At 38.3% G+C, this 22,220-nt stretch overlaps 1 protein-coding gene across 4 annotated transcripts in view; it reads left to right on the top strand.

Moving 5' to 3' along the window:
• Positions 1-22,220, top strand: part of ANKS1B (ankyrin repeat and sterile alpha motif domain containing 1B) — a 1,158,555-nt gene that overhangs the window by 475,785 nt on the left and 660,550 nt on the right. For all 4 annotated transcript variants that reach the window (XM_024992182.2, XM_024992180.2, XM_024992184.2 and 1 more), the window contains exon 12: positions 6,711-6,891. In XM_024992182.2, coding sequence (XP_024847950.2) covers positions 6,711-6,891 — 181 coding nt within the window. The remainder of the gene's footprint in view (positions 1-6,710; positions 6,892-22,220) is intronic.

Genomic DNA, 22,220 nt, shown 5'->3' with positions numbered 1-22,220 from the left:
TTATATAATTTTCACCTGTCACTAATATTATTTTCCTATTTTTTTTCAGCCATTAAAAGATGTAAAAGTATTCTTAGCTCACAGGCTTTACACAAATAGTCAGAAGCCTGGGTTTGGCACATAATCTATAGTTTGCTGTCTCTAGTTAAGTGAATATGTGTGGAAGCAAGTCCTTCGGAAGCCAGGGCTATATGAATGCTGGCCACAAGGCAGGCGAGATATTTTAGAGACCCCACTTATTTTAGACATTGAAATTTGATAAATTCCATTTGTAATTTCAGTGAATTTGTAAAGAGATTTTTTTCTTATATTGAATGGCTTAGCAGGATTCCATCAGACTAGTTTTTTTTTTTTTTTAAAGATAATCTATTAAAAGTTTAAGCAAATATTCCAGACTCATCTTCTTTTATCTCCATTTTTAGTATCTCTACCATCTCTTTACTTTTTTCCCCCATTGCTGTTATTTCCCGCCATAGATATCTCTTTTTAATTCTGCCTCTGTCCTCTGTGTTTATGAGGCACCATCTGTTTGTCTCTAGGTCTGAGTACATGAACATTCTTTCTAACCTAAGTCCTTCCTGCTAACTACTTATGTAATCTGGAGGGATGAGGTGCAGAGGGAGATGGAAGGCAAGTTCAGGAGAGAGGGGACACGTATGAATGGGCTGATTCATGCTGATGTATAGCAAAGACCATCACAATACTGTAAAGCAATTGTCCTCCATTTAAAATAAATAAGTAAAATTTTAAAATATTTCTGTTCTTTCATTTTTAATGTTTATTTACTTATTTTATTTATGTGTTTGGCTGTGTTGGGTCTCAGTTGTGCCATGCAGGATCTTTTGCTGTGGCATGCTCAGGCTCTGTAGCCTTGTGGGCTCAGTTGCCCTGTGGCATGTGGCATCCCAGTTCCCTGACCAGGTATCCAGCCTGACTCCCATGCTTGGAAGGAGAATTCTTAACCACTGGACCACCAGGAAAATCCCACTGCTTATGTAATCTTGAGTAGATCATTTAACCTCCCTGAGCCACTGCATTCTGTGCTAGTTAGAGTAAGTAGTTCTAGGACCACCACAGACAAACACAGGATCTCAGTAGTTTCACATAGAGGATGTTTACTTCAGCTTCTCATAAAGCCCAATTTGGGTTGCCTGACCTCCCTTCATCTTGAAACTACATCATCTGGTGAGTAAGAGAGGGATGGAGAAGGCTTACTTCTACTAACAAGTCAATTACTCAGTTACATGGCCTCAACCTAAATGCATATAAGGCTGAGGAGTAAAAGAGAATCTACGCTTATGGTTTTGTTGAACACTAAAATGATACGTAAAATGATCCCTTAAAACAGGGATTGGCTAACAATTTCTCTAAAGAAACAGATAGTAAATATTTTAGGTGTTGTGGATAATATGGCCTCTGTTAAAACCACTCAAATCTATCATTGCCGTGTTGAGAGAATTTGTTGCTGCTACTGCTACTGCTGCTAAGTCGCTTCAGTTGTGTCCGACTCTGTGCGACCCCATAGACGGCAGCCCAACAGGCTCCGCCGTCCCTGGAATTTTCCAGGCAAGAACACTGGAGTGGGTTGCCATTTCGTTCTCCAATGCATGAAAGTGAAAAGTGAAAGTGAAGTTGCTCAGTCGTGTCCGACTCCCAGCAACCCCATGGACTGCAGCCCACCAGGCTCCTGGAGTGGGTTGCCATTGCCTTCTCCAGAGAGAAGTTGTAGACAATAGTGAATGGATGAACATAGTTGTATTCCAATAAAACTATATTTTCATTATCAGGAGACAGGCCAGATTTGGGCCACAGGCCATAGTTTGCTGATCCCCTTCTTAGAGCATGACTAACATAACGATTCTCATTTTCCATCACCTCAGATACTCAGGGAACTTTGGGCAATGGTTCTTCACTACCTCAATGTTCTTTAAGCTGACTCATGGTAACTATAGATAGTTCTGAATAACCAAATAAGAATGAGATCAGATGATCACTGATTTCTTCCCTTTGGAATTTCCATTAGCCTCTCTCCTTTCCTCTTGATATGTTATTTGAAGATTGAAGCTACGCTACAGTGAAATCACAGTACTCTGCTCAAAGAAAGAAAGAAAGGGAAATATCATGTAGATTTGCATAATCATATAGATTAAGAAGTCTATACTGAGTCCCAAGAGCATACAGGCATCAATGCAGTTCAGTTCAGTTGCTCAATTGTGTCTGACTCTCTGCAACCCCATAGACTGTAGCATGCCAGGCTTCCCTGTCTATCACCAACTCCAGAAGCCTACTCAAACTTATGTCCGTTGCGTTGGTGATGCCAACCAACCTTCTCATCCTCTGTCGTCCCCTTCTCCTCCTGTCTTCAATCTTTCCCAGCATTAGGGTCTTTTCCAGTGAGTCGGTTCTTTGAATCAGGTGGCCAAAGTATTGGAGTTTTATCTTCAGCATCAGTCCTTCCAATGAATATTCAGGACTGATTTCCTTTAGGATGGACTGGTTGGATCTCCTTGCAGTCCAAGGGAGCCTCAAGTGTCTTCTCCAACACCACAATTCAAAAGCATCAGTTCTTCGGCACTCATCTTTCTTTATAGTTCAACTCTCACATCCATACATGACTACTGGAAAAACCATAGTTTTGACTAGATGGATCTTTGTTGGTAAACTAATGTCTCTGCTTTTTTATTTGTTGTCTAGGTTAATCATAGCTTTTCTTCCAAGGAGCAAGTGTCTTTTAATTTCATGGCTGCAGTCACCATCTGCTGTGATTTTGGAGCTTAAGAAAAAAGTCTCTCACTATTTCCATTCTTTCCCCATCTATTTGCCATGAAGTGCTGGGGCCAGATGCCATGATCTTAGTTTTCTGAATGTTGAGCTTTAAGCCAACTTTTTCACTCTCCTCTTTCACTTTCATCAAGAGGCTCTTTAGTTCTTTTTCACTTTCTGCCATAGAGTGGTGCCATCTGCATATCTGAGGTTATTGATATTTCTCCTGGCAATCTTGATTCCAAATGTGCTTCATCCAGCTTGGTGTTTCTCATGATGTACTCTTCATAAAAGTTAAATAAGCAGGGTGACAATATACAGCCTTGACGTACTCCTTTTCCTATTTGGAACCAGTCTGTTGTTCCATGTCCAATTCTAACTGTTGCTTCTTGACCTGCATACAGATTTCTCAGGAGACAGGTAAGGTGGTCTGGTATTCCCATCTCTTTCAGAATTTTCCAGTTTATTGTGATCCACACAGTCAAAGGCTTTGGCATAGTCAATAAAGAAAATTAGATGTTTTTCTGGAACTCTCTTACTTTTTTGATGATCCAGCAGATGTTGGCAATTTGATCTCTAGTTCCTCTGCTTTTTCTAAATCCAGCTTGAACATCTGGAAGTTCATGGTTCAAGTACTGTTGAAGCCTGGCTTGGAGAATTTTGAGCATTACTTGTTAATGTGTGAGATGAGTACAATTGTGCAGTAGTCTGAACATTGCTTGGCATTGCCTTTCTTTGGAATTGGAATGAAAACTGACCTTTTCCAGTCCCGTGGCCACTGCTGAGTACATCTTGTGTAATTCTGCTACAGGAGTGTATGCATTTATATTTCCCACAAAAACCTTATCTTTTGGCATCTACCCAGTCAAAAAATATATGAGTCACCCTAGACTCCTCCCTGAAAATCAGCTTTCACATCCAATCAGATGCCAAGGTCTAAAGAACTAACCTCCTTAGTATCTCCTAAAAACATCTGTGATCTCCAACACTACCGCAACTGCTTTACCTCAGGACCCCATCATGTCTTGGCTCAATTCAATATCCTTGTAGTCTCTCTTCCTCAGATTCTCCCCTTACCTGTTCATTCTTTAAACTGATAAAATGATTTTATTGAAATTCAAACCCAGCTATGAAACTCTCTTGCTTAGAAATCATCCATTGGTTTCTTAGAATAGTCAGATGAAAGACCAAACTCCTTAATATGGCATTAGAGCCCTTCATGATTTGTCCCCTGAAACATCCAGTATCTCACAGCTTGAACCCACTTGCTGTCGTCACATACTCTGCTCTACAGCCATAATGAACCTTTTGCAGTTTGCACTTTTCCTCTTCCCATCCTCATTTGTTTTCCTACCACCTCTACTTTCCCTGGTGGCTCAGCTAGTAAAGAATCTGCCCTCACTTTGGGAGACCTGGATTTGATCCCTGGGTTAGGAAGATCCCCTGGAGAAGGGAAAGGCTACCCACTCCACTATTCTGGCCTGAAAATTCCATAGACTGTATAGTCCATGGGGTTGCAAAGAGTCGGACAGGACTGAGCAACTTTCACTTTCACTCACTTTCAACAAGATTCAACTCAGCCATCAATTACCTGCTTGCAGAAGCTTTTCCTAATTGTATCCTAATTGTGTCTCTAAAGTAGAGGTTCACCTTTTACATCTTGTGTCCACTTCTCATGATGCTTATCGCTGTACTATGCTGTACTGACACACAATCCTTGGATTGCTGATTTATTCCCTCATTCACCATCCCTCTTCCCACTTCAAGTCTGTAATCACCCAGAGAAGAGGGACAATGGCTTCCTCATCTTATTCGTATCATACTGCTTACCAAGGTATCCACAATTTAGTATACACTTAGCAGATACTTGTAGAATAAATTAGTAGAGAAGGCAATGGCACCCCACTCCAGTATTCTTGCCTGGAAAATCCCACGGACGGAGGAGCCTGGTGGGCTGCAGTCCATGGGGTCGCTGAGGGTCGGACACAACTGTGCGACTTCACTTTCACTTTTCACTTTCATGCACTGGAGAAGGAAATGGCAACCCACTCCAGTGTTGTTGCCTGGAGAATCCCAGGGATGGGGGAGCCTGGTAGGCTGCGGTCTATGGGGTCACACAGAGTCGGACACAACTGAAGCGACTTAGCAGCAGCAGCAGCAGTAGAATAAATTAATGCAGAAAAATAGTTTATTTTCTTGCTTGATTGTATAACAAATTGTACTTCTAGTGGATTTAAAACTTTGGGTGGTCAAGGTTCAGAAACATGTATTTCAGAAACATTTATAAGTAAAGGAGTCATACACATCAGTTGGCTTTATCCTTATAATGTTTATGAGAGGGTACATCATATAAATTTGGTTTGCTGCCTTTATACAAAGTGAAACAAAAATAAAATACAACACAATGAGACAAAACCATGATAATGACATACCTGTGTTTCTATTGGAGCCAGGGTCATATCCATGTTTTTAATTGCAGTTATATAGTCTAGTAGGAAGAACATTGAAAGTGAATTGAGATTTAGTAGCCCCAAGGACAGACATTTCATGAGAAATCAAGCCTGACATTGAACACCAGTCTTTCATACTTCAAAAGCAACTGAGTCCTATGTGGGTATTAATTTGAATTGCATTACTGAGTTCATGTGTCATAATAATAAATAACTTACACTCATATAACAATATTTATGCCTCTTAACAATTCCTATAAAAATATTGCAAGGGTGAAAGTATAAAGCATGTTATAATTTGAACACCTTAAGTAAAAAAAAGCTCTGTAAAACACATTTTCGATATCATCAGATATTTTAGATTATAGACTAAGTAATGTCTGCTTTTCAAAAAACATGATGAGCTGGAAGAGGAATGGTAACATGAATATTTTGCAGGAAAGTAATTGTGGAGTTCAGTGATAAAATTAGCAAGTATTTGAGGGCAGTGTAAGTGTTACTAAGCCAAAAGTGTATTGCACTTTTTGTACTTTGCAGAAAGTTAAGTACAATAAACTTTATTTTAAAGAGATTGTATTTAATCTCTTATTATTGTAAGATTGTTAATATTTCATTAACATTGATAATAAGAATAAAACATAATAAGACTTAAATTAGGAAATGTGCACAATCCTGAGAACCAAAAAGACTGCGGTTTTTCTGAAGGGTGATGTTAGAACCTCTGCTAGGCGAGAAAAAAAATGTGAATATAATTAAAATTGTGGGAAAAAAAAAACCCAGAAAACTGCTATAGGGAACAATCCATTACTGACAAAAGATTATATCTGCTGTTACTCCATGATTTTACCATTTATGTTTAAATTGACTTTTTCTTTTTGCTATTTGGGGATTAATTTAAATCCTTAAAAAAGAAATCAAAGTTCACTATAAATACAAATAGATTCTTAGATCCTAGAAAATGTTCTATACAAATTTACTTCGTTTTAATGATGAAATTGGAGCATATGATACTTGGGGACAATATCAAATGTTCCCAGTTCCTTGGACTATATAGAAAATTAAAAATGGAACTGCCTTAATTATGCTTCCATATTGTAAGGATCCTTTTATTTCTTTAGTAGACTCTATATTCTCAGGGTCTGCCAAATGCAGGATCCTTTATAAATGTTAGCTGAATGAAAGGTGACTCAGAATTGCAACTTTCTGAATTGATCATTAAGAGAAATTCTGAGCACTGTATTTTTGCAGTCTTCTGGAGAAATCTAACAAAAAAGTCTAAATTATTTTATCAACTATGCCATGACATTTTTTCATTAAACATTTTTTTATTATTGAATTAAGGGACTTTTTAATGTTTCTCTGTAAAACACAACTATATTTTATGTGTAAAAAACAGACAGTGTAATGGGAAAAATGCACTTAGATTAAACTGATGGGGAATTGGGCTGAAGATGAGCATGATCATATTAATGCTTTTATCATGCTCATTTATTTTAGCCTAAACAACGAACATCTATTGTGTCTTCTCTGGATTTTCATCGAATGAATCACAACCAAGAATATTTTGAAATCAACACATCTACAGGGTGTACAAGCTTTACTTCCAACCCTCCAGTTAGTCCACTCACCTCTTCTGCAGCAACCACAGAAGTCAAGAACAAGGAAACTGGCGATACAGGTAAAGCCGTTCATTTTATGCAGCTATATTTTTGAGTTTTTAAAACCAAAGCCTTTATGAGTTAGAGGAATTAAGAGGAATCTTCATACAAATCTCATTGTGTTTTTTGTTCATGACTTCATGCCAAGACTTTAAAGGCACCATCCAAAATGTGTGGAATAATGTAATCATCAGCATATTTTCAGGTCTGACCTTTAAACAGAACCAAAATCTGACCTTTTAAAACTAGGGATGGTTTTGAAAAGCATGTTGTTATGGTTTCCAAATGTATTATGTCACCTACATGTCACATCAAAAATTTTAGAATAGACTGATATTTAGTAATAATGTGGAAGGACAATGCTGATTTGTTTTATATTGAAAGGTAAAACTTTGAATTTCACAGAGTAAAATGTTCACAAAAAGATGTTTGTTTTATATTGAAAGGTAAAACTTTGAATTTCACAAAGTAAAATGTTTAAGGTTTATCTACTTTGAAAAATAGCATTTCGTTATCCTACTCATAGGTGGTTTTGTTATATGTTATATTTAAGAATCTGCATATAAAGGCATTATCGCATGGTGCATACTGAAGTAGAACAACTTTCTGAGTCAGTTCTGTCACTGATTTGCTAGATACTTTCCGTCAAATTATTTAACTTCTCTGATCTTTGATTTGCTCCTCTGGAAAGGGGAGATAATATCTACTCTTTGGGTAGTTTTAGTAATAAATGAGCTGACTTATGTGAAGCGTTTTGGAAACTATGGAACAATATTTTTTTTAGTACTGTCATTATTGTTTAATATTATTTTTTTTATTCTTAAATACTATTATTGTATGAAATCTATAGTCATTTTAAGAAAAGAAGAGCCATTTATACATCTGTACTCATGCTTAAATGGCTGACCTTTTCTTGAATTAAAAGCATGATCTAAATTAATGGATAAATCTACTGTTTATTTTATAAATGATTGCATGCACAAAAAAATTAATCATTATAAAAATGTCAAGTGTTAATAGAACAAAGACTAATACATAACAACCTCACAAACAAATTGCCTGCTGCAAAGCACTTTTAATAAGTGGACCAATGAATTTATTATTATATAAAAGAGAACCATTTCAAAAGTAGCCTGAACTATAGTTAAAACTTCCTACTTGTTAGGCAGTATATTATGTAATCTAAGTATCAACTTGAGAATCATCAGGAAAAGGTGGTAAAGAGGGTCTACCTTTGGAGGTAGACAGACTTAGATGATATGAATGGGTTAGCATTTAACTAGAAAGATCAGTTCAGTTCTGTCGCTCAGTCATGTCTTACTCTTTGTGACCCCATGGACTGCAGCACGCCAGGCTTCCATGTCCATCACCAACACCGGGAGCTTGCTCAAACCCATGTCCATTGAGTCAGTGATACCATCCAACCATCTCACCATAGTACTAATATGTAGAAAGATCACCAAAGTATTAATATGTAGCAAATAGATTCAAGATGAGGTGAGATTGGAGGTAGGAAGCAACAGTGCCATCAGCAATGGAAAATATAAATGGATTTGAGAAACACGAGGAAAGAGTAATCAACAGGTCATGGCAACCGATCAGAGGTGTGATGGTGAGGAAGAGTTCAGGAAAAGCCCTAAAATTTCTTGCTTAAGCAGATTAGTCAAATCTTACTGCCATTCTTTGAAACATGGAATTTTTTAGGTAAGACGGAAGAGAGGGATGGGTCATGTAGGACCTAATATATGTCATTTTAAGGACTTTGGATTTCACTCAGAGTGAAACTGGGAGTCAGTTCAGGCTCTTTCAGGAGAGTGACATGATGTAACTTCTATTTTATAAGAATTGCATCAACTCTTGTGTTGAGAATGGACTGAAGAAGGAGGATAAGTGTGGAAGCAAGGCCAGTAGGGGGCTATTGTAGCATTCCAGTAAGATGAGAGAGGAAGTCAGCCCAGGTCAAAGGTGAAGCAGTGGAGCTGGAGAGAAATTGATGGATGTTGGACATATTTTTTTAAGGTAAAGCCTATGGGATTTTATGATAGAGTAGATGTAGTATATGAAAAAAAGAGAAGAATTAAGGAAAACTGCAATGTTTTTGTCCTAAACAATTGTAAGCATGATTTTTAATGTCATCTGACATGAGAGAGGTCCTGGGAAGAAGAGATGTGGTGAACAGGTAAAAATATCAAGAGTTCACTTTTTTTAATTTGAAGTATAGTTGATTTACAGTGTTGTGTTAATTTCTGCTATATAGCAAAGTGATTCAGTTATACATGTATGCACATTTAAAAAATATATTTGTTCTATTATGATTTGTCATGGTCTATTGAATATAGTTCTCTATGTATACTGTAGGACCTTGTTGTTTATCTATTCTATATATGAGAGCGTATGTCTACTAACCTTAACCTCTTACTCCATCCCTTCCCCAAATCCTTCCCCCTTGGCAAACGCACGACTGTTCTCTAAATCCATGACTCCGTCTCTGTTTCAGTAGATAGCTTCATTTGTGTCATATTTTAGATTCCACATATAAATTTTATCATCTGATAATTTTCTTTCTTATTTACTTCACTTCGTATATAATCTCTAGTTGCATCCATGTTGCTGCAAATGTCATTATTTCATTATTTTTATGGCTAAATAGTATTCTGTTCAGAGAAGGCGATGGCACCCCACTCCAGTACTCTTGCCTGGAAAATCCCATGGACGGAGGAGCCCGGTAGGCCGCAGTCCATGGGGTCACTCAGAGTCGGACAAGACTGAGCGACTTCACTTTCACTTTTCACCTTCATGCATTGGAGAAAGAAATGGCAACCCACTCCAGTGTTCTTGCCTGGAGAATCCCAGGGACAGGGGAGCCTGGTGGGCTGCTGTCTATGGGGTCGCACAGAGTCAGAGACGACTGAAGTGACTTAGCAGCAGTATTCTGTTGTATATATGTACCACATCTTCTTTATCTGTTCATCTGTTGGTGGACATTTAGGTGGTTTCCATGTTTTGACTATTGTGAATAGTGTTCTATGGACATAGGTTTGCATGTATCTTTTAAAATTAGAGTTTTCTCTGGATATATGCCCAGGAGTGGGATTGCTAGATCATATGGTAGTTCTATTTTTAGCTTTCTGAGAAACCTCCATACTGTTCTCCATAGTGTCCATACAAGCTGCATTCCCACCAACAGTGTAGGAGGTTCCCTTTTCTACCAGGAGTTCATTTTAAGTAATATCTACCTGTTAGATATCTGAATAGATGTGTCATGTAGGCAGCTGAATGTTCACATTGTCTTTGAAGATAAAGACTGTGAACATCATCATTGTATACATGATATGGAGTGAATGTACATAGAAGATCAAAACCTGAGGTTGATGAAAGAGATGATAAAAGGCAACAACAGCTAAGGAGTCTGAGGAGGGACAAGGTGGAGGAAATCCAGTGAGTGTTGGAGAAAATGAAACCAAAGTTGTGACTCTTTGACCTTTGGAAGGATGGAGTTGGTATTCTTACGACGAAAGCTTAGTTATGGATAAGAAACGCTATTGGATATCCAAGTAGGTAAGTTGAGTACATAGTTAAGACTGCTTTTTCAGTAGGGTAGGACACAGAGGGAGGAAGCTATGAGATAATTTTATGTTTATTGAAAGTAAAGAGTATTGGCCAAAAAATGTTGACAGTGTCTTAGCCCATAGTGAATGACCTATGAGTGCCGAGTTCCTCAGTGAAATTGTCAGGGACAGGTGTGTTGTATATTATTGGGGGAAAAGAAACTGACACTCACCAGTAAATAAAACATACTTCCTCTTTATGAAAAGTTATTTCCAGAAAGCGCTGCATATATGAAAATTTTCTGTGAGCTGGCACCTTTGAGTCCCTGCTAAAGACATTACCTACCCTGGGTAACTAATTATCTCTAGTTCTGTTAGTAGTTTCAAACTATCACCTCTTACTGGATAAAATTGATGGAAAAAATCTAAAAAGAGTAAGTGGAAAAGTGTTCCTTTCCAAATGGGAGAAATAACAAAAGCTTTTAAGTACACCGCAGCATAGGATGCTTTTCTGCAAGGGAGAAGAAACGTTTGAGGAGAACTAAAATTAGAATGAAGAAGGTGGTGTGGACCTTTTGTGCTGCTCAGGGATTGCCAGAGAGGCAAACGAAACCCTGCCTTTTAATTAGCTCACACTGACTGGAAATAGAACTCCTGAAACTGAGTTAATCTTACTCCAGCAGCCACTGGACACAAGCAGCTGAGGAAATCTCTGGACTCCAGCCAGCATGAAGGCCAAACGTGGGCTGCTGAGATGGTCTTTGAGCTCCAAGCTGAGGTTCAGGATGGGCTGATATGGAGGAAGGATTAAGGGTTAGTGAGAATAATGGGAAATTACATCTTTGAGGCTTATTGCCTTAGAATGTGCATTATACAAAGTATCTGAATTTTGCTTGTTAAATTCAGTGCTTTAAGTAGACCAGGATTTTAGGTAGCCAAAAGAAAAAACATTTTTATATCAAATGTCATATATGTTTAATAATAAATATTATTATTAAATATTTAATATCATAATAAATATAACAAACATTATTGTTTATTAGTTCAATATATTGATTTATCATACTTATATTACTGTATTAATTTATATTATTATAATTTAATAATAAATTTATTGCTTATTAATTTAATAAATATAATAATAAATAATATTATTAAATATTTGTATCCTTAGTTCTTGATAATTCATGAAGTGCCCCTCCTATGCTTTCATTTTCCTGTTTCCCATCTAATATCACATGACTTTTCTCCAGTGCCTTTCTGTGCACATTGCACATCACACAGAAGGCAGAGGTAGGTTAGCAGATGCTTGACAAAGAAATAAAATATTGACTTTTACAGTATTAAAAAATATGAAAATATATAATTAGCTGTTGGAGTAAAGTGGTTTAGTGCATACAATCAGTGGTTGGAGTAAAGTGGTTTAGTGCATACAATCAGCTGTTGGAGTAAAGTGGTTTAGTGCAATAACAAATTAGCAGATGCTTGACAAAGAAATAAAATATTGACTTTTACAGTATTAAAAAATATAAAAATATATAATTAGCTGTTGGAGTAAAGTGGTTTAGTGCATACAATCAGCTGTTGGAGTAAAGTGGTTTAGTGCAATAACAAATTATTGTTATTCTAGGTGAAAATAGTTGAAATGAGACTATCAGTTTATTTGGGCAGCATAAAATAAATACATGCACTAGGTACATTGCATCATGAGAAAGTTCAGGGTACTGGGAGAGTACCTAAGAAGGCGAATGATCTCATCTGGGGGTCTGCAAAGCTTTGCCATGGGAGAGTTGGGCTCTGAGAGGCAAACAGGGCCTAACTAGGCCAAGATCATGAGGGAAGATTGCTCTTCAAAGAAGGAATAGAATATTTGAAAAAATAACCCTGTGGTAAAAAACAGAAACCAACATAATTCTATAAAGCCATGTTCCTTCAATTAAATAAATAAATATATTTAAAATTAAAAAAAAAATTAACATGAAACTACAGGTCCCAGAGAAAGGGGAGATGTGGCAGGAGCTGAGCCTTCAGAGGGAGTAGAAGGCCCATGGTTCAGGGCCTTCCTTGTAGGCTATTTTCTGGATTTTTATTTTTAACCTAAGAGCATAAGATACCTAAGAGCAATGAGAAGGTGTTGGTGGAGAGAAGTGATCCAATTTGCATCTTACTATCTATGTTGCTACTGTTTTTTTTGTGAACCTGAAACAAGGTCATCCTTGGAGAATAACCAGTGAAGGCAAAAATTAAACAAGGAAATGTTTGAGTTAGCTTTTGCTCAAATTCTTTACAAAAGGGTAGCATAAGTGGCCTGTGGGCAGCACTGGAGGAGAGATAGTAGGCTAGTAGGCTTGAGCATCCTTTCTGGTATACCTGTGGCCTTCAAGTGATGAATTTAAGCCAAGATCATTCTGGCCAGGGCTAGCTCTTATTGGCTGGCTCAGCTGAGTTCATCTCTCGCTGGTAAGGTGGACCCTCTAAGTCTGTGTGTCTGCCATCTGTCCACCCAAGGTTCTGGGGCAATTCTCCATTTGCCAAGCTGGCCCTATGGCAACCCGCTTGGCTCTCAGCCCAGCTGCTTCTGAGACCACAGGAAATTTGGGTCTCATTTGTAACTTAGGAAAATAATGAGGACTCAGAAAAATTTATCCTCAGGAACTCGCTAGTCCATCCTGTGTATGTGGAGCTACTAAGTTCTGTCAGATGTGGCCACACCCAGAATCCAGATGAGATTTGGAGTACAGGTCCCTCTTTCCTTGTAATACCTATTTATTACACTGCAGCCTCTACAGGCCAAGCCCAGAAAGGGAACTGTAGGATACACAGGTAGAGATATTTTCTTATCTCCCTGTCTCAACAGCCCTTCCTCTTCTGAAGAAGGCTTCCCATTTGCTTATATTATTATAATAGTTCTTTAGACCTAACTCTGATTGACCTACCTCTGATTATTCTAAAGTGGGAGTCTGACTTTTAAGTCTCTTGCCTTCCTAAAGCACCTCCCCCTACCTGAAGGCATAAGTCTCCAGTATTAGGTGTGGGAGCAGAGAGGTTTCCAATGGAATACAGTATAAGAATGGAAATATATTAATACCTTCTTTGAGAAATACTATCCCTAATACCTTACCCAGCACAACTAAATGAAAGGTACATGAACATTGTTGTTGCTGTTGTTTAGTCGCTAAGTCGTGTCTGATTCTTTTGTGACCCCGTGGACTGTAGTCCCCTAGGCTCCCCTGTCCATAGGATTCTCCAGGCAAGAATTCTGGAGTGGATTGCCATTTCCTTCTCCAGGTGATCTTCCTGACCCAGAGATCGAACCTGGGTCTCCTGGATTGGCAGGTAGATTCTTTGCCACTGGGCCACGAGGATCATGCTTAATTAATGTAGCTTCAGAAATACTTAATAAATGTGGACATTATATTGCTGTTATTACAGTCTAGGCAGTAAGTAGAACCTAGACTAAGAATTCAGTACAGACACAGAACAACCAAGTGCTAGGAGTCCAGCCAGGCAACCAGAATCGTAAATCCAGAGTTGCTTGGAGCAAGCAGGTCAACATGCTGATGAGCAGAGTTAGAATTTTTGTTGATTCTGTGCCTCAGTTTTATGTGTCCTGGGGTGGAAGGGCAGGGAAAGCTGCAAGTTGTGCCACTACTGGGGATACCTAAACTTCTACAAGTGCTAATTCATCCAGCATTACAGCAGAGGTAAGAAAGCAAGTGTTTCAGAGAGTTTTGTGTTGAAAATCTTTTTTTTAACAATTTAATTTTTATTAACTTAATCTTCTTTTGCATTACCTTCTGCTAATTCTTGTGAAAACCTAACTGCTTTGTTAGCTAGAGTTTTCTTTGTGATTCAAATTCGGTGCTGCATATATCTTCTCTCTAATTATCTTGTCTACTTTAGTTGGCTTGATAGTTTTTTTCTCCTGATTTTCTTTACCAGACTGTTTATATTTTTTGAAAAATTTCCTGCTATCAGTTATATTTGTGTGATATATGTGTGATTATTGTATTTAAAAGTAAAACAGTAGGAGAAAAGCAGGCAGTAGCTTTTTTAATAAAGGGGAATTTCCAGGTCTGTGCTATGGAGAAATCTCCTCTCTACCCCTGTTAAAAACAGTTTCCAAACTGCTGAACCTTTTTCTCTAATCCTATCTTGATCTCTACAGTCTACTTTTGGGAGAGCATTTCCAACTTTTTGCTCTGCACCTGTCTATGTTGGCTGGTGCTTTGTGTATCCATGTGGACCACAGCCTTTTTAACACAGACTTCTCTCATGCATATGGCGTAGTGAGCCAGCCCATAGCAAAACTTGTTCCAGATATCCTCCTGCGTAGCTTACTGCCTACTTAACTGACCAGTTGTTTCTTGACTACCTAGCTCTAGGCTCTCGTGATTTGAACTCTTCTAATTGACTCTTGGCATCTGTGATAAGCAGAATTCTATGATGGCCCCATGGTTCTCACCTCTGTGCTTCTGTATCTGTATACTTTTGTGATGCCCCTCCTTTGAGTGTGTGTGGGTCCTGTAACTTGCTATTGTACTCGCCAGTGGCAAAGATGATGAAGTATCACTTTCAGAGGCATAATATGTTTTATGGCAAAGGTGAAGGGATTTGAAAGATGACATTCAGGTCCTGATCATTTTAAGTTACTCAAAAGGGATGTATCTTTGGTGGGCTTGAACTAATCAGGTGATTCCTTTAAGAAGGAGTCCATGCTATGTGCTAAGTCGCTTCAGTTGTGTCCAGTCCCAAGGACTGTAGCCCTCCAGGCTGCTCTGTCCAAGGGAATTTCTAGGCAGGAATACTAGAGTGGGTTGCTATTTCCTTTGCCAGGAGATCTTCCCGACCCAGGGATCAAACCCATGTCTCCTGCATCTCCTGCAGTGGCAGACTCCTTCCACCTGAAGGAGTCTAGAGGTTAGCAACTTGAAGGAGCATCTTTTCTGTCCACTACTGGCTTTAGAGAAGTCAGTCACCATGAGCACTGCAACTGCACCTTGAGCCTCAGATAAGATCACAGCTCTGGCCAACACCTGGATTGTAGCCTGGTGAGGCCCTGTGCAGAGGATCCAGCTAAGCTCTGCCCAGACTCCTAATTCCTGTAAACTGTGAGATAACAGATGTATATTGTTGTAAGCCATTGTTTGCTGTGATTCATTATGCAGAGGGAGAAAATGAATGCAATTTCCAGTGTTCCCTTGATTTGGGAACAAGAGAGACTCTCTCCATCTGCTTGGTCTCAAGAAACCCGCCCCCCCGCCTTCCCCCGCCTCCCCCTGCCCGGGGTCGTCACTAGACCCTTGCTCTCTTGTATGATTAGAGACATGACTAAAAGTGAAGAATTTGAAAACTGAATCCTTTATTAAAGTCTATCCTGAAGCCCAGCTCAATTAATGCATGTAGACATTATCCACCATATCATTTTTCCCCAAAATTATACTTTTTATTTTAACAGGCACTAAGTTGTAAACTTAAAATTCTAATAGTGAAATGTTAAGACAAAAGCCAGAGAGTAGGAGACTCTTAGGGATCATGAAATCCCCCTATTATTGATGCTTCTCAACCAGCCACCTTCTCCAGGATTTGGCTTATTCTCAAAGCTGGCAGAGTTAATTTTCTCAACATTTATCTGATTATGCCACTCCACTGTTTAAGAACCTCTTATCTCTTGTCACCATCCATATCACAATGTCCAAAAGATTTACTTTGCCCAATGAGGTCCTTGATAATTTGACTGTAACTTTCTACTTACTTCTAACCTAATATACTGGATGGGCTTCCCAGGTAGCTTAGTGGTAAAGAATTCATCTGGACTGCAGGAGATGTGGATTTGATCCCTGGGTCAAGAAGATCCCCTAGAGGAAGGCATGGGAACCTACTCCAGTATTCTTGCCTGGAGAATCCCATGGACAGAGGAGCCTGGTGGGCTAGAGTCCATCGGGTCATGCAGAGTCAGACATGACTGAAACTATTTAGCACACATACACATGCACACAATATACTGGGTACTTGTAAGAATACTGTTCTTAGAGTTCCTGATTCTTGATTCATAGTGTACTCTTCAGTCAGCTTGGAATGCCTTCTCATCTAATCCACCTGGTAAACTTGTGTGGTATTTGGCTAAGGGTAGCCACCTTTGTGAAGCCTTCTCTAATTTCAACAGTTCTTTCATCTGTGTGCCCCCTTAGCATGCTTCACACACCTCTACTACTGGATATTTTATATAAAAGTACTTGTGTTCATGCCTGTGAGCTCCTTAAATGCAAGGACCATGTGTCAGATAAGGTGTATCCCCAGTGCTTCTCATAGTGACTTACAATAGATACTCACTAAATGATAAATAATTGAATAACTAGATAAATATTTTCTTTTTTGGAATTCTACCACCTAATATGTGTCTATTTCTACCTATACAATAGGGTCAGACCAGCTTTTCTCTTAACTACATTTCTTTCGTCTGAGCCATGGAGCCCACCTTTCATTTAATTGGTTATTTCATTAAAATGCCTCAGAGAGAAATGCCATTTTTATTGTAAATTTTTATTCCGTAATATATCTGATTTCATAGGTGAAAAGATGGCAGTTATTTGAAGACTATTAATTTTCCTTAGAAAGCAGCTGACCTGTCATTGCCAGAATAATTATTATCACTCTAGAAAGCAGTCTGACAATGTGTGCTAATTTCTAATTTCCTTCCTTTTTTTTATTTTAATAGACCAATTTCTAATTCATTTTTAAAACAACAGCAAAAACTTTAGTGAGCCCTCTTTTTACACAAAGTCAAAGTAATATATAGTATGGGTTATTTTTTCTTTCCTCAAACTGACTTTTTCTTTACCCTGCTTTTCCTAGTCTCTGCATTAACCATATGTGAGGTTGAGAATATTGTGTTAGGACCTGGAGCCTTGAAGAAGATGAGAACTGTCAACATGTCCAGAATCCAATATGCAAAATGACCATCACTGACAGAATTCTAAGCTCTAGCAAACAGTTCACAGAAGCTAGAGTAAACTCGCATTTATATGTGTGTGTGAATTTTCCCTGGCATAGTTCTGTTTACTTAGAAAAACTAGTAGAGTAAGGAGGAAGACAACTTTGCTGCAGAGAAGCAAAATTTATTCCACAGTCAAAGATGTAATGTTTGCACTGGCCTCCATTTTAGAACTGAAACATGTCTATTGTATGTCTGTGTTCTATTTATTAACTCAGATAATCAAGAGTGACTATGTGAAGCTAATAGTAGATTATAGATTTCCTTCTGGAAAACACATAGCACACATGGAAGGAAGCATTATTAACTAAACAAATCTCTCAGTTCCTAACAATTAGCATTTTGACAAGCTGTTGTCATAGATGAAGGACTTAGATCATATATTGCATAACTTCAAAGTAGTTTTTACATTTCTTCTTGATTTGACTACTAAGTAAATGTAAGGAAACCTTCAGCTCCATTTTAGTTCCCTTAGCACATTTCCTAGGCCATAGATATGCTGTAGGCTATACTTCTGCAACTGGATTTTGTTTCTACTATTAATTATAATCCTCTGGAACAGGGTAACATTACAACAAATAATATGCCAAGTCCTCTAAACTAAGTAGTTTGTTATTTACAAACAGTACAGTTACTCCCTGAGGTTGCCTGCCATGTAGAAAATTAAAACTAGAAAATCACATTCAAAGTTAGCCTGAACCATTTTCACATACCTTATATTTTATATATTCCCTTTCAGGCAATTATTAGCTATTCCTAATATTCTTTAATATATTTATCTAAAACTAGATACTTAGTATTTTATAATATCTGGTGTCATATGTATACTATCTAAGAAACCTCACACATATGAGCTATTGTGATTCAGGCCTTTGTTATTGGTTGGTTATACATGTAAATCTATATATAAACACCAAACAAAAATTATCTATATTATTACATTTATTAATAATACTAGATAAAGAATATTTCTTCATTCATTTAGCAAATACTCATTTAGTACTTGGACAAACTCCAGGAGATGGTGAGGGACAGGGAGGCCTGGTGTATTGCAGTCCATGGGGTTGCAAAGAGTCACACACGAATGGCCAACTGAACAACAAAAACATTTAGCACTTATGAAGCACTAATACCCAGGCAAAATACTGAGTGAACAATAATGGAAAGACATGACCCCATCTCAAAACATTGTGCTAAGCAAAAAACTGCAGTCTAACACTATTACATCATTACAATATGAATCTAGAGTTGAGAGCATATAAATCTGCTTGGGACAGTGAGGTAATGCTTGTCCTATGACTTGAAGAATTTATCAAATGGATATTGAAGAAATATAGTGAGGAAGGAAAGGAACACAGAAAGCAGAGCCTTTGGAACTAGATAAATCTGGATGTAAGTCCTTGTTTTGCCACTTATTGTGATCTTTAGGTAAACAATAACCTTTCAGAGACTCTTTCATTTCTTTTGAGATAATGCAGATGGCCATACCTAACATAAGACTTTGCACATGGTAGGCACTCCATAAATATTATCCCCTCTCACCAACTTTGAGCCTCATAACAACTGTATAGATAGAACTGATGGTATTATCAACATTTAAAAGCTGAGGAAAGTAGGTTCATGGTTCATAAGGAAACTTGCTTAAGGTCCCACAACTAGAAAGTTAGTGGCAGAGTAAGGCCTAGAACCTAGGTCTCCTGACAAAACTTTTTCCATTATGCTGGAACAAGGATTCTAGCTTATAAAAATGCTAATCATTAGAAACTGAAAGATTTGTTTAGTTAATGCTTCCTTTCATGTGTGCAGTGTACTACCTATGCATTTAATTTTGATAAACATTTCTTGAACTTCTACTCAGTATCAGACATGTTACTGTGCACAGATAATACAGTGAAGAACAAATAATACTTCCTTTATTCAGCTGAGTCCATCAGAGAAGCTGACTTCATACCAACAACTTCAATAAATAAATGAGTGTCATGCACTGGGACATTAGGTTCTCTGGAATGTGTGGCAAGAAAACTTATTCTAATCTAGGAGGTCTGGGAAGTGCTGTGTGGGGAAGTAATATTTTTGTTAAGACCTAGGGAGTAAGCAGGAGTTATCTGGACAGAGAAGAGAGAACATTTTTCCAAACAGTGGGAGGTTTGGCAAAGATGTAAATGACAACATGGTTATGTTCAAGGGACTGAAACTGACCCAGAATGCAGGATCACAGAGCCTGAGTGAAAGAATGGCCAGGGGTGACTCTGTAGAGTTTGGCAGAGATTAGGTAGTAAGGGGCCATACAAGCCATCTTAAAGAATCTGGATTTTATTCAAGGGACAAAAGGTATTGCAGTTTCTACACTACATAAAAAGTCTGGCCAGTAGGGAAATAGGGTCTGAAAACTGACTTGTTCTGTGTTCATCCCAGAAAGAGGAGGGTTACTACATTTTTTCCCAAATTTCTTACAAATGCTTGTATATGCTTGCTGAGGTCCTAGTGGGAAAACAATCCTGAAGTTTTAAACAGTAGAGTGATAGCTGATTTGCATCTCTCCATGTTCATTCTAGCTGTGCTATAGCTACTCTTAGAAACTGGGTGACACAATAATTCAAAATGGGCATGAGTGAGTCAGTGGCAGCTTAGATTAGGGCTTGTATCTGTGGAGGTGAAAAAAAGTGAGATGCTTAAGATCTAGACATTAAAAGTGTTTGTGATTGGTTATAGAAGTTAGAAGAGAAGGGTATGGGAGGTGACAAGGATACTCTTCACTCTCCTGGCTTGAGCAGGAAACAGTAGGAGTCTTGGGTACAATATCTAAGACTTGAATGTTGAGAGAAAGCTACTGGAATCATTACATGGTGGGAAGATGTCAAAATCAACTGGAATAGAGGACACAATAAAAGCCTTTAAAAGTCCTTCGGGGCCTGCAGGCATGACATTACACTTAAGGTAATGATAATTCTTTCTTCTTTCCTTGCTGGAGAAGCTGTATCCCTTTCATATTTTCATTTTACTTCATAGGCTGTTGTACATTTCCATTTGGCTAAATTTGTTCTACAGGGACATTAGTTGTTACCTGACTTTAGTTTTAATTTAAAAGGGAAAAAAACACTGTAATTATGAAGAAGATTTGGCTTGTGGGCACCTGATTCATTTCCCTGGGTGGCACCATGACTCACCCTCATTAAAGTAGTTTTGCTTCGAGATGCCTGATGCCTTATCGGTTTTGAATTTTCTCTGCCCTGTGTGTGAACAATAAGATAAGTTTCTCTCATGGGTCATACACAGCTCTTCATCTCTACCATGAGTCAGATGTTTTGCATTTCAAAACATTATCCTGCCTACAATTTCCCTCTTTATAAATTATGCAGGAAACTTCTACCAACAACAGATTCTCATTTACTGACTTTTAAGATTTGTATCTGTAAAACATGTTCTGGTTGTGCTATAATTTAGTGAACAGTTTTATGGCCAACAATAAGGTACTGTTTTATTTGTTTTATCACCATTGTCTAAACATCAAGGTGCCACATTAGATAAAAAACACAATCATCTGTAAGTAAATTCAAGCACTGGTGATTAAGTCACATGAAAAGCTCTCTCTTGATTCTTTGTCTGTCTGTAGTTATAGTAGGTTTCCTCCCTTTAACATTCAACCTCCTAGAAAGAGTTGTCTATACCTCCTGGATTCATTTTCTCATCTCTTTATCACTTCCCCCAAACTACTCTAATATTAAGCTGAAATCTCCTCAGTTAGTCTCCAAGACTATTTCTTCCTAAAGATGGTGGATAAAGTGTTGATCAAGATTAAGATTTCATTTGATCAATCTGCTACACTTAATCTATGAAGCACTCTTTGCATGGGGCTCTGTGATACCACACTCTCCCGGTCTTCCTTCTACCTCTCTCATGTCCATCTTGGTCTCCCTTTGGGAGACCTACTCCTAGAAGGCCACTATTCTTCAAGGTTCTAAACTAGGTTCTTTTATCCTCTTACTCTAAGGATTGCCTCTGGATCATCTCAGCCACTTTATATGGCTCTATTGCTTAAACGTGAGCTGATGTTCCTCAAAGTTTTATCTCTAGGCCACAGTGGAGTTCCAAACCTCTAAATTCATCTTTCTCCTTAACCTCTCCACTTAGATGTCCCCTGGGTACTATAAAGATCAACCTATCTGTTGACCTGTAATTTCCCAGGGCTTCCACAAAAGGTACCACAAACTGGGTGGCATAAAACAGTAGAATTTTATTCTCTTATAGTTCCATCTGCTAGAAATTTGAAATCAAGGTGTCAGTGGTCCACTCTACTCTTGAAGGCTCTTGGGAAGATTCCTTAGCCACATCAGCTTCCAGGAGTTCCCTGGCTTAAGGCAGCATGACCACAACCTCTGTCCTCAACTTCTCATGGCTTTCTTCTCCATTTCTATGTCCTTTCTTCTTCCTATAAACACACCAGTCATTGGATTGGAGGTCCATACTCATTGCCTTTATTTGTTTTGTTTTTATGGGCTTCCCTGATAGCTCAGTTGGTAAAGAATCCACCTGCAATGCAGAAGACCTGGGTTTGATCCCTGGGTTGGGAAGATCCCCTGGAGAAGAGAAATGCTACCCACTCCAGTATTCTGGCCTGGAGTTTTGTTTTTACTGTATCATAGGTTCATGGTGGTGGTGGTGGTGGTGGTTTAGTCAGTAAGTCGTGTCCGACTCTTGTGACCCCATGGACTGTAGCCTGCCAGGCTTCTCTGTCCATAGGATTCTTCAGGCAAGAATACTGGAGTGGGTTGCCTATTCCTTCTCCAGGGGGATTCCCAACCCAAGA

This window comes from Bos taurus, chromosome 5 (genome assembly GCF_002263795.3).
Source record: "Bos taurus isolate L1 Dominette 01449 registration number 42190680 breed Hereford chromosome 5, ARS-UCD2.0, whole genome shotgun sequence".
Taxonomy (NCBI): Eukaryota; Metazoa; Chordata; class Mammalia; order Artiodactyla; family Bovidae; genus Bos; species Bos taurus.
Note: the sequence above shows the minus strand (reverse complement) of the source record. Positions and strands in the feature narration are given on the sequence as shown.